Source organism: Ruditapes philippinarum, unplaced genomic scaffold, assembly GCF_026571515.1.
Source record: "Ruditapes philippinarum isolate M1 unplaced genomic scaffold, ASM2657151v2 ctg2402_1_1_1_1, whole genome shotgun sequence".
In the NCBI taxonomy this organism is placed as follows: Eukaryota; Metazoa; Mollusca; class Bivalvia; order Venerida; family Veneridae; genus Ruditapes; species Ruditapes philippinarum.
The window spans coordinates 98,369-117,015 of NW_026851700.1; the positions used below are offsets into that span (position 1 = coordinate 98,369).

The window sequence follows — 18,647 nt, forward strand, 5'->3', positions numbered from 1 at the left end:
CTCCCTGTCTATTGATTGGATTAAAATTTTGAGTTTGATAACTTTTAAATATATATGATAATTATATAACTAGCATTGAAATGCTTTCTTCTGTCTGAAAGTACAAATTATAGTTTCAGAATTTATATCTAAATTCATGTATAAGTTTATCATTACAGAAGTCACTCGTACAGTAAACTCCTCTTATAAGGATATTTTCAAAAGACAAATTTATGTTAATGTATCCGGAAATTGTTATATACTAGAGGCAACAAATTTGAAGACAAGTCAGGACTGCTGCAACAGCTTATTATAAGCTGAATATTGTTATAAGTGATATCTTTATTAGTGGAGTTTACTGTATACGAAAATTAATTTTTGATTTTATAAGCTTTCTTGACAAACTAGTTCTTGTACTATGTTGATTTACTACATTTTGTTATTATATATCATTAGGTGCATGTCCACCATGTCCTAAGACACTGAAGGTACAATGTTACTGTGGTAACGCAGCTGCCCAGGTGAGGAGATGTAGTACACGAGCATGGGCCTGTGGTGGTGTGTGTGGTAAACAATTGTCGTGCAAACAACATACCTGTCAACAGGCCTGTCATCCAGGTAACATAGAAAATTACTAACAACAGTTTCCTGTTGTTTTGTTTCTTTGAACAAAGGATTTTTTTGAACAAAAACGTGTAATAGTTTTTGTCATTATTCTTCTTCTGTAATAATGTAACATACAATAAAAGATAAGGTTTTGGAAATCAAATTAAAAGATTAATTAAAAGTGTTCCTAGTTGTATGAGTATCAATTTAATAAATGATTGTTAAATTGAACTTTAATATACAGGTATATTACATTTCTCAGCCTGTTTTTAATTTATACCTAAAAATAATTATCTGATAGCCAAGGAATCTGTAGCCTTACTTTAACACTGTAATATTTATAGGTGAATGTGCCCCATGTCCTAAAACAAGTAAACAAGAGTGTGAATGTGGTAAAACTACAGCAGTAAGACCATGTGCTAGTCCTCAATGGAAATGTGATAAGGTATACAGAAGCTTTCATTGTAATTTTTGTTTTGTTGTTTGAAAAACAAATGTTTATTTTACCATTTAAAAAACTAAAAGTATATTTATGTGGTTATATATTGGGATGATATAGGATCTATTGAAATATTTTGTAATGCATTTGACATAGTAATTATTTTACTCATATGACATTAAAGACACTATTTTGTGTAGATATTGAATGATTTATGACCTTAAATATTCTAGCTCTCGTGTCAAGGTAATTTGGTTACAGCTTTACTGTGAACTAACTTCATATATCATTTACCAAGGATGGTATTTCACTTAAATCTTTTATGAACATAGAAAGTTCCTGGTCAAGGTTCTACATACATCTTCACAAACTCTTAAAGTGTTCATTTGAAACTTTGCAGACATGTTATGTCTGTGGAATCACAATTGTATGCTCATAGCTTAATATTTTGACATTGTAAGTATACCGTTTTATGAACCTGTATCATTCCTGATGATCTCGCTTCTTGTTGTACAATCAAGCACCAGAGAGTCTGGGGTTTAAGTCCCTGTCTGGCTGCACAGTGTCTCATCATGTGACAGTAATTATAAACATGAGGGATATTATAATGTCTGTTACTTGTAGGAAAATTTCATATATTTTAGCCATGTAACAAGAGATTATCATGTGGTAATCATTTATGTGAGATAATCTGTCACCGTGGTAACTGTGGAGAATGTCCTAGAGGGGGTGAGAGAAAATGTCCTTGTGAAAAAACAAGTAAGTTCAACAATCATTATTATCTTATAGTGATTTGTTAATCAACAAATAGAATGTATAGATTATTACAAAAAAGTTTATATGTGAAATATCCCATTAAATTATAATCAAACTCATTTGGATATTTGCAGGAGTTATTCACTCTATGTTTAATCAATGATAAATTCAGAAACACATGCTTTGAATGATTTTTAAATAGTATAAAATATTACACATGCATCTGTACTTCATAAACAGATACTATCCCAGGTGATTGTGCTTGAAATACACTATCTTTTGTCATAAATAAATCTACTAGTTTTACTTAAACACATGCATTTTTTTCATTGGGGGACCGTACGCCGCTTTTCATGGAATGGCACTAAAGTGTCACATTGAAGGTTCCGTAATAGTTGCCGTATGAACACATCTGCTGATGTTTCTAAGTACTAAATTCCAACATTTTCATGTTTAAATGTTGAATTCTGCTTAAGCAGGTGCTAGGTGCGTGGACCGTTGTTTGCACTTTTCAGTACCGTCCATGAACAGGCTCAGTCAAACCAAGACTGCAAGATTTTGAATTCAATGTTCTGTGTGTTCATTAGAGATTCTGTTTTTCTCTATTATACTATACATGTACTTAATTTAATGATGGAAAAATTTATGTTTTGATACAAGCTTTACAGATATGTAAGTTGATGATAGACACCTTGTATAGATTATATTGTTATATTACAGCATATAACTTGCCATGTACAGAAGATATTCCTACATGTGGAGATACATGTGGTAAATTACTGGAATGTCAGCTACATGAATGTGTACAAAGATGCCATTTTGGTCCGTGTGGCAGTGTACGTAAACATCTAGCTCTCTCTAAATACACCATATCTGAGTCAATAAATCATTCAGAGACTCTTCATGATTAAAATAAGAATAAAATTAAAGGTGAAGAATTAAATAATTTCAAAAACTTCAAAATTGCCACATACTCAGTCATAAATTAAGACACATTCGTGGTTTAATGTCATGAAAGATTTTAAATATGTCCATCATATTATTTTCCCTATTTTAATTTTATTTTTTAAAATTCTTTATATATTGAATAATTTGACAGACTATAGCAATACTCTACAATTTATTAAGTCTGTGTTGAATATTCTACCTGTAGTTAATAATGTAACATTTTTGTTGATAGTGTCGTCAGATGCGTGTAAAGAAATGTCGATGTGAAGTACAGAAGGAGAGAGAAGTTCCATGTTATAAAGATTATCTGTGTGAGACAAAATGTAATAAAATGAGAGACTGTGGTAAACATCCATGTAAGAGAAAGGTAATTATGATTGACAGAGTTTGTTATGTTAAATTGTTAGTCAGTAGGTGACTGCGGTAGGTGACTAGTTAATGTAACTGATGTTCAGTCAGATGCCTTTCTCTGTGGTGAGCAAACAATCCAGCTTACCAACAAAAAATCATGTGATAGGTTGGTAGTTTGATCCAATGTTTCTTTCATCAGTAAAGATATTATCAGTGTTAATAAGATTTAAAAGAAACTAAGGTTTTGTTTATAAAAAAAAGTCATTTGATTATTTACAGTAATATGTTTATAAAAAAAGTTGTTTGATTATTTATAGTGAACTTTGTTTATAAAAAAGTTGTTTGATTATTTATAGTGAACTTTGTTTATAAAAATGTTGTTTGATTATTTATAGTGAACTTTGTTTATAAAAAAAGGTTGTTTGATTATTTATAGTGAACTTTGTTTATAAAAAAGTTGTTTGATTATTTATAGTGAACTTTGTTTATAAAAAAGTTGTTTGATTATTAGTAGTGAACTTTGTTTATAAAAAAGTTGTTTGATTATTTATAGTGAACTTTGCTTACAAAAAAATGTTGTTTGATTATTTACAGTCAAATTTTTTTATAAAAAAAATTGTTTATTTACAGTGAAATTTGTTTATAAAAAGTTGTGTGATTATTTTTAGTGTTGTGATGGCCAGTGTCCACCTTGTGAACAGATGTGCAATAAACCATTAGGTTGTAAAAACCATAAATGTAACAGTAGGTGCCATAGAGGTATATAAACACTATCAATGATTTACTTATTATATACACTGTCTTGTATATACAAAATCTTGCTTCTTAATGCAGTTGTTTCAAGATTTATTTTCTGAAAAAAGTATCAAAAATTGTAGCTTGTTTTTAATAGTTATAAGAGAAATATTATAAGCTGTTACCAGTGTTGCCTTTGATTTTATCATAAACTTGTTTCTTTTATTCTTATGTTAAAACTTGTGTCCATAATATTGCCATTATTGTAAGAGTAAAATATTCTATAATGTTGCATTTCTTATATCATATGTCAGTACGATATTATATTATATTTATATGTATTTCTTCATTCAGGAAGATGTTACCCATGTACAGAGACTGTAGATATATTTTGTTTCTGTAAAGCTACTAAGATAACAGTGCCTTGTGGTAGAGAAAAAGTCACAAAACCTCCTAGATGTAACTACCCCTGCAGGTATGTTTCTTAAAATATCAGTACATCTAATGTCAGTAGATATATATATACTTCATTATGTGACCTTTGTTTCAAATAAATTACCTTAAAATTACTTATCACATGTATAATTAAGATTGGCAGTGAGTATTGTTGCTAGGTATTTACCTTGTTTGTAAAAGTGATTTAGTTGCTATGGATCAATAATTTGAATGTTATGAAAATCAAGTAAGTGGAACCTGAATGTTTTAGAAGAAGTGAATTTATAGCATTCCCAAAAACCAATTTTAGGTTATTGCCCATATTTGAGAAGAAGAAAACACATACAAAAAAAACACATTTAGAAAATTGAACCTGAATGTTGTAGAATAAGTGAATTTACTGCCCATATTGTAGTAGGAAATACCTGTAATAAAATGCTGTAATTTTAGACGAGCACCTGACTGTCATCATGCAGCAAGGATACCACATAGATGTCATTTTGGAGACTGTCCTCCCTGTAGACAGATTTGTCTGAAACCTCTAGATAAATGTTCACATCAGTGTCCTGTAATATGTCATACTGCTGTCAAAGTTAGATTTAAAGATAATGTGAGTATAATATCACTGTCTTACATCTTGAACAATAATCCTAACTTATTGTTTAGTTGAAATATTAGAATGTACAGTCGACTCTCGTTATCTCGAAGTCATCGGGACCGTCTAAAAATATCGAGATAACGAAATGTCGAGATAAACATATTAGGGTTTGAATAAGGTAGAATCTGATTTTAACAAAAGACATGTGCATACCTTATGTCAAATAAACTATGATATCCACATTTCTTGTTTTCATAGGCCTAGTCAATATTAAACAAAGTAACATTAGCAGATGTTTACCAGCGGAAATACGGGTGTCTGTGATAAAAACACATAGTGAGATTTACTCAGTAATAAACAAATATAGTGAAAACATTGTTGTCAGGGTGGTTTATCCTGATATCCTTCCGGGTTATTTATCGGGTTTTTCTCGATATTGTTCGACCGCTGATTGATTTGTTGATGTTGTGAAACAATATTGCAACGATAGCGTTTCTATACTTTCACTTTTTCATTAACATTTAAAGTCATAGTGAATTGATACAGTGTTTGAATATTAACAAAGAACGTAAAAATTCACGTATTTTTGACATAAGTCAATCAACACGCTAACTAGATTAACTTTTATAAAAACAGCTAAACCTGTTACAAACATAATCATCATTATGGCACGCGCTATTGAGCAATTATCGTCTAGTTTGTGTTTTCACACGTCTGAAGGGAACAGATGATAGAAAACTATTAGTCGAGATAAACAAAGGATAATAGTGTGAAAATAACTGTTGGGGTTTAAATTTTACACCGAGATACTGAAAATATCGAAATAAAAATATCGAGATATTGAAATATTTCTAATATAGATAAAGAAGGAAGAAAATCGGTACTTTCAAAATTTCATCTAGATAACGAAATATCGAGAAAAGCGATGTCGAGATAACGATAGTTGACTGTACCTTTTATCTTACCTGACACTTCTGTGTTTAGGTGTTATTTTGTACTTTTGAATATCAAATGATGCTACTTACTGTAGATGTTCCTTGCAGAAAGCTCTGGTTTCAGTTTTCTGCATAATTTGGTCACAGGAGCCAATATTAGATCTAAATTGATGTTCTATTATTAACTTTTTCAATGCTAAGAATGAAGATACTTGTATGTGTGACATCAAATTTGCCCTGTTGTTTAGGAAAAGGGTTCGTACAGTCTTAAAAAGTGCTTGTCCCTGTCTTAAAAAGTGCTTGAAAATGTAAGATAGTGCTTAAAATTCCTTGAAATTGATTTCTGTCTTGAAAAGTGCTTAAAAAGTACTTAAATTTGCTGAAAATAGGCTTGAAAATGTTTGAATGACATAGTGTCGATAAAAATCAACAGTTTACAAAATAAAAAAAAATGATCCAATTGAGTATCAAAATCAATGAAATGTTTGCTCAAGGTAACAGTATGTGGACAAATTGCACTTGTTTTGAACTAATTTGTATTTGATGCACCCTTTGTTGTTCTTCTATAAAACCTTAATTATACCCCCGCACAACAAAGTTGTAAGGGGGGTATACTGGAATCAGCTTGTCCGTCTGTCCGTCCGTCCGGCTATCCATCGGTTTTTTCTTGTCCGCCCAATAACTTAAGATTCCTTTGACCCTTAGTCCTCATATTTGGCATGGAGGTTAGTCATGATTAGTAGATGACCTCTATTGATTTTGAGGTCGCCAGGTCAAAGGTCAAGGTCACAGGGGCCTTGACTTCAAAAAGCTTGTCGGCCCAATAACTTAAGATTCCTTTGACCCACAGTCTTCATATTTGGCATGAGGCTAGTCATGCTAAGTAGATGACCCCTATTGACTTTGAGGTCACCATGTCAAAGGTCAAGGTCATAGGGGCCATGACTTCAAAAAGCTTGTCCGCCCCATAACTTAAGATTCCTTTGACCCACAGTCTTCATATTTGGCACGGAGGTTAGTCATGATTAGTAGATGACCCCTATTGACTTTCAGGTCACCAGGTCAAAGGTCAAGGTCACAGGGGCCTTGACTTAACAAAGCTTGTCCGCCCAATAACTTAAGATTCCTTTGACCCACAGTCTTCATATTTGGCATGGAGGTTAGTCATGATTAGTAGATGACCCCTATTGACTTTGAGATCACCAGTTCAAAGGTCAAGGTCACAGGGGCCTTGACTTCCAAAAGCTTGTCCGCCCAATAACTTAAGATTCCTTTGACCCACAGTCTTCATATTTGGAATGGAGGTTAGTCATGATTAGTAGATGACCCCTATTGATTTTGAGGTCACCAGGTCAAAGGTCAAGGTCACAGGGACATCTAAAAGTTTGTCTGCCCAATAACTTTAGATTCCTTTGACCCACAGTCTTCATTTTTGGCATGGATGTTGATCATGATGAGTAGATGACCCCTTTTGATTTTGAGGTCACTGGATCAAAGGTCAAGGTCATAGGGACTTTGACTTCAAAAAGTTTGTCCACCCATTAACTTAAGATTCCTTTGACCCACAGTCTTCATATTTGGCATGGATGTTGATCATGACTATAAGGTGACCCCTATTGATTTTGAGGTCACTGGGTCAAAGGTCAAGGTCACAGGAACCTTGACAAAAAGAAAGCTTTTCTTCTCAATTGCTAAAGAATGTCCTGTCCGCAATGTATTGATTTTGACATTTTCACATTTGAAGCATGTAGAATACATAACTTAGCAATGCACTGGCTTAGTAACCTCAGATTTGGCAGGGAGGTTGTCCTTCAGCTCTAAATGGCCACTGTTGATTCTGACAAAGTGGTATGCGGGGGTATTCACGCCATGATAGTGGCAGTTCTAGTTTGGCCAGAAAATGTGTATAATTCAAGAAAAAATAGTGAAAGGTTGAATATTGTGTCGAAATTTGTGCAACAAATGTGCTTAAAAATGCGAATAAATGCTTAAATAGTACTTAAAAAGAATTTTGGCATTGGATGTCTGTATGAACCCTGAGGAAACTTGCTTTTATATAAGCCTTAAAAAAATTCTTGTATATTTGCCATTTGTTTTTCCCTTTCACTAATGTACCTACATATAGAGTTATTTAAATAATTATATTATACCGAATTCTTCTTTATAATTGTAACTGACTGAAAATAAATTAAGCCCTGTCTGAAACTAGTTATTAATACTTTTCTCACCTAAGACTGACTTTCACCTACATCATTTTAAAGGTTTGTCGCATAGAAAGCTTGCATATGTACATGTATATTTCTCTTGCCCTTCAGCATCATGTTATGATCAAATTTATGCAAAATTTTTTTTTTCAACAATATGAAAGGAAGCAAAATGATACCTTAAACATATAGAGAATAGATAAACATATGTATTTTTTTATATTGACTAAAATTTTGTGATTTCAGACACGTAGAGCAGGCCCTTGGGAAGGTGGACCTAGAATTATAGAAGATGTAGTCAACAGACCTTGTCCGCCATGTATGGTTCCTTTGCCAATGCAATGCTATGGAAAACATGAGGTAACCCTTCTTATGTATTTAATTTTTAGCTAGACTATTCAAGAATATGAGAGCTATTGTAGTGGCCCCGGCGTCGGCGTCAGCGTCCGCATCGGCGTCTGCGTTGGTTAAAGTTTTTTGTAAAGTCAAATATCTCAATTATTGCTTGAAATATTCAATTGAAACTTACAATACTTATTTATAGTAACAAGGTACATCACATTGACAAGTTGGATAACTCTGCCTACAATATTGACAGAATTATGCCCCTTTTTAACTTAGAAATTTTGGTTAAAGTTTTTTGTAAAGTCAAATATCTCAATTATTGCTTGAGATATTCAATTGAAACTTACAATACTTATTTATAGTGACAAGGTACATCAGATTGACAAGTTTGATAACTCTGCCTACAATATTGGCAGAATTATGCCCCTTTTTAACTTAGAAATTTTGGTTAAAGTTTTTTATAAAGTCAAATATCTCAATTATTGCTTGAGATATTCAATTGAAACTTAAAATACTTATTTATAGTAACAAGTTACATCACATTGACAAGTTGGATAACTCTGCCTACAATATTGATAGAATTATGCCCCTTTGGATCTTAGAAATTTTGGTTAAAGTTTTTTTGTAAAGTCAAATATCTCAATTATTGCTTGAGATATTCAATTGAAATTTTAAATACTTTTTTATAGTAACAATGTTCATCAGTTTGCAAAATTGCATAACTTTGCCTGCAATATTTGCAGAATTATTTGCCCCTTTGAAACTTAGAAATTTTGGTTAATGGTTAATGGTCTGCAAAGATATTTACTTCAAACTTTACACATGTACTTAGGGTCATAATTTGAGGGTCATAAATGTATGTCACTGACCAAGTTCCATAACTCTATCTTGCATTAAGGCTGATTCATATCCCCTTTTCTACTTAGTCTCTTCATTAATGTTTACATGCAAGTTTTACATATCTCAATAACTATTAAAGATATTTATTTAAAACTTCACATATGCATTTTGGGTCATAATTGTAGGTCACTGACAAAGATCCATAATTCTATCTTGCATTTAGGCTGATTTTTCTCCCCTTTTACAACTTAGAAATTCATGGTAAAGTTTTGCTTGTAAGCTGTTATCTCCATAACTATGGAAGGGTTTGTGCCTTTTTTGGGACAATTTTATGCAATCATAATAATAAAGCAGTGATTTACTTGATAAAACATCTTAATAACAAGCCTTTGTACCTTTTCTGTCAAATTTATGTATTAATAGGTAATTAGTATTATTATACTCAATAAGACACCCTTGTGACATTACCTTCCGAATAGTCAAGCCAATACTGTATAATTAGACTCTCTCTAAGGCCTATAACATGAATTTATAAAAAACATTAGCCCTTTTGTGAACTTAAAAAATTTAACATTATCAAGGCTCTTTTACTATCAAGCACTTAGAATAGTCGAGGGTTGCTGTCCTACCGACAGCTCTTGTTATATGTAACAGATGTTCTTCTCAATATTATTTGAAATGTTGCAATTGAAATTAAGGTGAAATTAACTTGATTTTGATGAGGAGTATTGTTTTGATGCTTGTTATATGCTTCTATGTGGACCTATTGTAATGTCACTTGGGTAAACCATACATACAGTTGAATCAGACTGTTAGATTTTGATTATTCTCTGTTAAGTACATTTATTGAAAATTGCAGATTTACTAAAACATATGCAATAATCAAAGAGACCCACATGGAAGATTGGGAAACCAAATGTGTAGCCTCGATAAATAAAGCCTTTTTTTTACTTAATTATTTGGATATAGATATACAGTCGAACTTCGTTCGCTCGAACTCGGAGGGTCTGTGAAAATTTGTTCGAGAGATCGGTAGTTCGAGCCAACCGAGGTTGAACTATTATTACATAGAACACATATCTAAAGGTTTTCCAGCTTACATAGGTCAAATGATAAATACGTCAATATAATTGTTGTTAGAACATCTGTTTGTCGAATACGTCATATTAAGAATTATTATCCTATTGAAAACAATATTAACGGTACACTGTGTTAATCTATATTTATGCATATTGTAATTGGTTGAGTTCGATTGGGCGATCATTATCCAAACTGTGAACAATGTTCAAAATATATTTAGATCTATATGTCTATTATGGAATTAATTTTATTTTAAACAATGAATAAATTAGATATAAAAATAACATTTTACAGCAGCATATATTTGTAGTCATTTACTAAAAAAACACGTACAAGTATCATTCTATTAATAGATTACACTGACAATTCACGATACACGACCCACGGTTGTAATTAAAGCCGTCCGGGTAAACGTCATTTATTTATTGACTTTTGCGCATTTCAGGAGTTGTTTTCTTTTATCGTTACTAAAGACGGAAAATATACAATTTATCATAACAAACAAATCGGTTACAACACCTTTTATTTTGTATCAATTAACCTTAATTGCATTTGTCACGATCACGAGGTGTTAAAAACATGTGTCACCGACTGTCAATTATTTAGAACATGTCGACCTGCAACTTTTGTTGTCTGTTTGTGTTCGACCGAAAAGGTGTGATTTACACTATATTTCTGCCGAAGGGACCAGAGATCATGTTCGAGAGTTCGAGCGATGGGTGTTCGAGCGATCCGAGGTAGAACAATATATATTATATAGGAATTTTCCCTAGACTGGACGATGAGTTCGAGCTAAAGGAGGTATTCGAGCGATCCGAGTTCGAGCGAACGAAGTTTAACTGTATTTTAAGTTCGGGTTATCATTTCAGATTGGTCAGTTTGCATGTTCTGTAGTTCAACCTTACCAATGTGGTAGACCGTGTGGTAGACATTTATCATGTGGTAATCATACATGTACAAAGTTATGTCACACTGTGGAAGGTGCTGAAGACAATGATATGGTATGTTATTTGTTTCTTTGTTGTTTCTTTTTGGTGTTAACTGGGTAACACTGTTTATCCAACTTGCATCACTGTTTACATTATATATACTTTATGGCTATAATGTTGTGATAACATTTATGGATTAATAATAGAATTATAGAAAAATGATGTTCAACTTTTTTATTAACACAAATTATTGGATTGAATAAAGTTTTTTTGTTTGTTTTGGGTTTTACGTCACATCGACACAGTATAGGTCATATCGCGACATTCCAGCTTTGCTGATGGAGGAAGACCTCAGGTGCATTATTTCAGGCACGAATGGGCACCTGAGTAGAACCACCGACGTTCCGTAAGCTAGCTGGATAGCTTCCTCACATGAAAGAATTCAAAGTCCCTGTCGGGAACCCACAGTGGTGAGGGGCAAGTGGTGGAATGAATTAAGTAAACTGTAACAGAATTAGTGTATATTAGTGTTTGTTACTAAAGATTATGTTAATTAAATAGTGATTGTTACTTAAAGATGAGTCTGCTTAGGTCCATAGGGAGAACATCATATTATTTGTAATCCATTGGTCACTAAAATCAGAAAAATTTGTGTTGGATTAGTAGTTGGTCACTTTTGAAGATGTTAGTAATAACTGGTAAGTTACCCAGGAATGCCAGTTTGATGTGAATCAATCACCAATATTTCACCAAAGGATGTGTTGAAATCTGCATAAAAAGCAGACAAATCAAACATGTTTATTTTGACAAATATTATCTCCAGCTAGAATATTTTTAAGTTTAAAAAGTTTTGGTTTTCAGGCAGGAAGCAATTGTGAGGAATGTGAGTTACCATGTCAGTTTGATCGTCCGGAGGGATGTACACATGAATGTACCCAGTCGTGTCATTCTGGACCATGTCCTCCATGTAAACAAATGTTCCGTATGAGATGTCACTGCCAGGCTACTGTACAATATGTAGAATGTAACAAGTGGGTCAATAGCGATGATCAACACAAAAATACACTCAAATCATGCAATGGTGCCTGTCCTAAACTGGTAGATATTTTATATCTTATTTTAAAGAAAATCTTTGTAGAATTGTTATTGAAACAATCTGGATTAAAATTTAGTAAACAATTAAACAGATTACTAAAATACTTCAGTATTGTAGAAATATAAAATAATACATGGACTTAAGTATTGTAGAAATATAAAATAATACAGGGTAAATGCTCCTTTCTTCATGCATTAGCATCTGCAGAAGCACAGTTATGCATCTTAAGTTTAGAAAGGCATCTGCAAATGTTAAAGCATGGAAAAAGGTGCGTTAGGGCTATTCTTGCTTTTAAAGTATATGTCTAATTTGGTATTTCTGCATTTCGTTGTTTTTCATACAAACAACCTGTTTTATCATGACTTTCACATATGAGTAAGATGTCATTCTACAGTTATGGTTTTATAATGTAATGTGCAACAATGGGGAGTGTTGGCATGAATTTTCTTTTAATGCATGTTTTCTCTTTTGTTAAGATACACCTGTGTGCTTCAAGACTGAATATTGAAATATTGTAAATTTAGTTAAACATGTGATAATGAAGCATTGTAATATAAATGAAATTAGTAAAAAGTTGTATTGTAAAAGGGTATTATCAGTGCCATGTTCTTCAAGCATGCATTTATCACTTGTTTTATAATACCCTAACTTCTAACTGTCATGCAAGTATCAATAAATATATGATATATTTCAGTTAAGTTGTGGTCACCCTTGTGGATTAACCTGTCATGCTGGTAAATGTGTAAAACCAGAGGATTGTGAGGTAAAGGTGAAGGTCAGGTGTAAATGTCGCCGACTTAAGAGAGATGTTAAATGTAAAGACAGGGTGAAAGAAGAAGGCAAACTACTTTGTGATGATGTTTGTAAATCAGAAATGGAAAAGAAGAAAAAGGTATGTATTGTTGATGAATGTTAATTTATTCAGTTTTATCTAGAATAGACTATTGTAGAATAGACTATTTTTGTTTGTAATACATTATTGAAGTCCAGTATTTTCTGAAGTATATGTCTTTTGATCTATTTAAATATTATTCTGTAATTAATATCATTTCTATGTATCTGTATTATTGTCATCAATCAGTAAAGTTTCTACATTTTCCTGGATTGTAATCATATAAGTATTAGTGGTAACACCGCATGGAGTGCTCTTGTTGACATAAGAAGTCTGTGACAGTTGATCATGATGTATTTTCTAATTTATTATATACCTATAATACTATTTTGTTGTATATACAGCATATGTCACATAAACAAATATGACATGACAGAAATATATTGTGTATACACGTAAAAATATGATCCAGACTGCCTTATAGTAAAATATTTAGTTAAAACTCAGGGAGGTATATGATAAAGGGGAAGTTGTAAGGGTATCTTGATATGTTTCTTTCTTTTAGCAATCATTATTTTACTAGAAAAGATCACAGTCTGGCAGTCTTTGTCTTGTGAGAATATTACCTAGCAAAATGCTCTTATGTCAGTACAATTATAGGTCAAGATTTTCTTATAAACGCCATATATATTTATATTTTGTATAACAGAAAGAGGAAGAAGTAGATAGAGAGAAGAAATTAGAGGAAGAACAGAAACAGAAAGCTGAATTAGAGAAATATGAGAGAAAGATGAGAGGTAAATCTCGTAAACCAAGGAAACAGCAAGAAGTTGTTGAAGATGAGACGTTCTTACAGAAATATAAAACTTGGTTAATATTGTCTGTCAGTATTGTTGTACTAGCTGTGTTTGTTTATTATGTAATGACTGTATGATCGTAGTTGATTGTAACATATAGTAATTACTTACACAGGATGGTTCTAGTTCTATATTTATTTCATCAGTTGAAAATCAAAGTTTACTTTATAAATGGGTTTATGATTCTTTTATTTGTATTTGTATTTCATGTTTTGATGTTGGAAACGATAAGAAATGTTTTACATTATATTAGTATCTTATATGTGTTTGATATAAGATTTCAGTGGATTCCTCTTTGATGAAGGTGGAAATATTTTACCCTTATGTGCATGACATAATTGATCATCAGTTCCATATTTTACTGTTGTTTGTCTGTGATTTATAAACTATTTGATTAAATTAAATTCTGGTGTTTATATAAAATGTTGTTCAGAATGTAATTATGCACAAGATAGGTTTCTATCAAGGTTTATTATAATTATTAATTGATTTGTTTGTCAAGTTTCCATTAATTAATTTTCAGTATTTATACTATGAAAAGTCATGTTTACTTTTACATGCAGCCAGCATTCATCACTACTATATATGATATATCATATTGTAGATGTTTACTTATCGTGAAATACACATGTTGTCTTGTTATATGATCAAATAAAAACAGTGAAGAAGTATAATTGTAGTAAAGGGGCATATTGATAGCATTAACCTGGGATTTATTATTAAATACATGGATATAGAGGATATTTGTTTGTTTTGTATGTAAGATTGAAATATAATTTCACTGAGTGAACACCAGATGCAATATTTTCACAAGTGGCTAAGCCACGAGTGAAAATATAATAGCTGGTGTTCATGAATGAAATATATTTCAATCTTATATGTAAAACAAATAAATTTTCTTTTTATTTCATGCTTTTTAAGTGATTTTTAGTATTTTTATTGATTTTGCCGCGTAACGTCGCACATTCTACTTTTTGACGTCATCACATCATGACGTCACATCATCAATTTTGAAATATAGTTCTGTTAAATTTCTCTAACTTTGTTACATTTTTAACATGATGTATAGTAACATCGACTTTCTTTTCCTAAAGAAGCAAAATTTACGCATGATGGCATTTATTTCTGCCTGTTATTCCATTTAGTTATGATTTTCTTTTCATCCGCATTCAAATATAGTTCGGCTACAGTGAAAATTATATTTTATAAATTTCACTAGTGGTTTATCAGAATATAATCATCTGATGTATTACAATAAAATACTGGAAAGCATGAAATAAAATGTAGTATTAGTTCAGGTAAATTGGAGTAGAAGTTAATTATTCATGTGTAAAGATATGAGTTTCCATCCAGGTGTGTTGTATGTGTCTAACACACAGAGGTCTTCCCCGTAAAATAGGAATATTTTGTCACAATGACCAAAACATTATTGGCGTGACTTCAAATGAGGTTTTTTTTAAATGATCTTTTTTGGTTTCATATGGGAGATGAAATGAATTATTTAAAACGATTTGAGCTACATGGTTTTCAGTATAAATGTTTCTACATATATTTAATATAGACCAAAGATTTCTGATGTACTGACTGTTGCTTAGTTTTAACTGTTTTCTTTGATTACAACATTTATAAGTATGCAATGCTATACATGAAAAGAAAAATAAGGAGTTACATATTAGAAATGTCATCACATTCCATCCCTTCAATTTTATGTAATGTATATATTTACCACACATTTTTGGTAACATTGTTTTTTTATATGTTGAATGTTTGCTAATTGAAAGAGTCGAAGGAGGTTTAATATTGTTATAGTTTGGGATTTAGATGCTTAAAACGTTATTATTTGTTCTTAATGTTGTATTATAATTCAAACTTGTATGGGAAAATGGCAGTCATTTTATGTAATTCAAGTGTGTAATTAGATAACCAGGTTCTTTAAAAGTGAGTTATTTTGTAAAACTTGACTAACCTGTAAAGTGGGCTAAAGCTAAGAGGTAAAAAAGGTAAAAAAGTTAATAAAAACTTGTGTTTACTCTTTTCATTTGTAACTTTGAAACATAGAAAAGTAAATATAAAAATTTATATAAGAAGTTTCCCTGAATAAAAAGTGCTACACTGTATTTTTGCAACATTTTTTCATGAAAGACTAAGTTTTATTGGGGTTGCAATTTCTTATAGCATCATGTTGGTATATACACATTTTGAGAATTACACAGTGCTTTGTAAAACAGATTTGTCCTAAACTTCTTTTGTAGTGAAGTTTTTGTTTATTTACATTGTATTGTATATTATTTAAGATATGCCAAGATCATTTGTGTTCAATTGTATTAATGTTAAATGATGCTTAACTTTTACCCAGTAAATCTGTGTTTTAACTTTTACCCGGTAAATCTGTGTAACAGTCTGAGTTGTTGGTGTAACATATGGTCCAACTAGTCTCTGATATCAGTTACGATCAAAGTGTAGATAGCTTGGTTAGTATGACAGTTATACAGGACATTTTTTAAATTTAATCCATTATTATACAGAGTTAGATATTTTGCAATTATGTTTCTTAAATTTTCACTTAAATTTTCATTACGTGTATATTGTTTAGGGAGCTTTATCTAAATTATCAGTGTTTAACATGATAGACTCTAAAATTGTCATAGATCAGATTTGCTGTAATGTGAGACTAATTTATGCTGCTGCAAGCATGTATAGATATCCTGTAGGATGAGATAAGTTCAAATTTAAGTTAGAAAGTCTTTACAGCTTAACAACTTATACATGTTTAAATTTGTATAAGTCTATATTATTATGATGTAATTTTAATTAGTAAAGTGGTGTTTGATATTGGGTAATTTGAGAAAATAAAACGTTTGACGTTATAAAGCCTTAAGTTTGTTATTGTATTTGATATGGTATTATATGACTTATTTCACCCAGAATGCAATTACACATACATTTGTTTATTGATACTGCAAATGAGAACACAATTGCCATTTACACTTTTTGCCATAAGGTTAATAACTAGATAACATTTAGGTCCAGCCCATGTAACTACCATATTTTTATTCAAATATTTAAAAAAAAAATTCAACATACTTGGAATACTTGCTTATCATGAAAAGGTGCAGTTTTTGTCAGACATACTTCTGAAATAAATATTCCCCTTTTGAACTTAGAATTTTTAATGTACTATATTTATTTAATGTCAACTAGTAAATAGTAGGAACAAGTATTAATATTATACCGACAGACAGACAGACAGATACCTTGAAAGACTAATAATCAGAGTAAATCACCAAGTAATAAATTTGGAATCAGTGTTACTTCCCTTTATTTGTTAAATTCAATTATAATCATTCAGAAACAAGACATCCAAAAAATTATTATAGTCACCGTGGACGTTTACGATATTTATGTCAAAATGTAATTATTATTACCGTATTAGTTATTTTATTACAATAATATTGAAATTATAGAAGGCGGTCTTGTAGTTTCAATATTTGAAGAAAAAAAAAACAGCATGACACTGGAAAGTTAAGGAGAACATATAAAAAGTTGAAACTTAATGATCATGATGATGATTACAATTGTTTTGGCGACATCGTCATGATCACACGGTACAACAAATTACAAAATAAACAATTGTATAGCTGATGCTGGGGGTGTGGACGGTGGCCTGCACTTTTTAGCAACGTCCAGTCAAACTAGAGTGTGCAACATTTTCAATTTTGTTTTGAGCGTTCTTTAGGGTTTCTGTTGATTTGATATTGAACACTCCACTTTACTTGGCTTTTTTTGTAATTGAGATATGAAGATCAACTCCAAATTGAGTCAAAACCTGTTAGTATATCTAAAGAACATTTTCTGCAATTTGTGTACTTGACTTCAACTGGTTCAGAGGTGAAACACTATCGTCTTAAATGGTAGTGTATTTGAAATAAATATATATTTCTTAACCGTTTCAGTAAATACCATGTAAATGAATTGTGAATACTTATCATTTGCTCTTTAACTGCTAAACCACTACGCACAGTGTCAGTACTATGGTGTTGGTGGCGGTGATAGTTTTCACTCCGGATGACAGCAGAAAAGGCCCTGTCACACTAGAATGCGATTTCACTGCGTTCGCACGGCGTTGTTAAATTTAACAAAGCGCCGCGAGGTCGCAATAAAAAATGTAATATTGTTGATGTCATGAAGACTGCACGGCGTCTTCACGGCGTGCTCACGGCGATCATGGCGATGCTACGGAGCTTCGATGGCGTTTTAGTTGGCGATTGTCTACGTTCGGACTGCGCTTCTATGACGTTCTTTGCGCTTTCACTGCGCATTTACGGCGCTTATACGACGCTCTCGCGGCGCTCACACTGCGTTGAAATCGTAAAGCTCCGTGAAAGCGCCGTACACACGCAGTTTATGCGCGGTAAAGACGTCGCACAGTCTCCGTACAAGCGCCGTGGATAACCACGGCGTTCATTCGGCGTTCCTTTTGCGCTTTCGCAGCGCTCCTGTTGCGATCAATCACAACGAACGAACGAAAGTGACTTGCACAGTGCTTGAATCGAACACGTGTCGTCCGATTCACAGGAATCACTAACAATTCCATATAAACTCATATCTGTGATAAAAGATGAATGAAATTGTCATTAATAGGTTCACTTTCAAAGCAGAACTGACCTGATCTTGATAAAGAT

At 32.0% G+C, this 18,647-nt stretch overlaps 1 protein-coding gene across 1 annotated transcript in view; it reads left to right on the top strand.

Annotated features, from left to right (window-relative positions):
* LOC132737491 (NF-X1-type zinc finger protein NFXL1-like) overlaps nt 1–16,836 on the top strand; it is a 25,519-nt gene extending 8,683 nt beyond the window's left edge. The window contains exons 7-19 of the mRNA XM_060724787.1: nt 436–597; nt 930–1,030; nt 1,669–1,783; nt 2,501–2,616; nt 2,961–3,095; nt 3,748–3,838; nt 4,169–4,289; nt 4,700–4,859; nt 8,233–8,346; nt 11,121–11,252; nt 12,042–12,278; nt 12,971–13,168; nt 13,818–16,836. Coding sequence (XP_060580770.1) covers nt 436–597; nt 930–1,030; nt 1,669–1,783; nt 2,501–2,616; nt 2,961–3,095; nt 3,748–3,838; nt 4,169–4,289; nt 4,700–4,859; nt 8,233–8,346; nt 11,121–11,252; nt 12,042–12,278; nt 12,971–13,168; nt 13,818–14,042 — 1,907 coding nt within the window. The 3' untranslated portion in view covers nt 14,043–16,836. The remainder of the gene's footprint in view (nt 1–435; nt 598–929; nt 1,031–1,668; nt 1,784–2,500; nt 2,617–2,960; nt 3,096–3,747; nt 3,839–4,168; nt 4,290–4,699; nt 4,860–8,232; nt 8,347–11,120; nt 11,253–12,041; nt 12,279–12,970; nt 13,169–13,817) is intronic.
* Nucleotides 16,837–18,647: the final 1,811 nt, after the last annotated feature.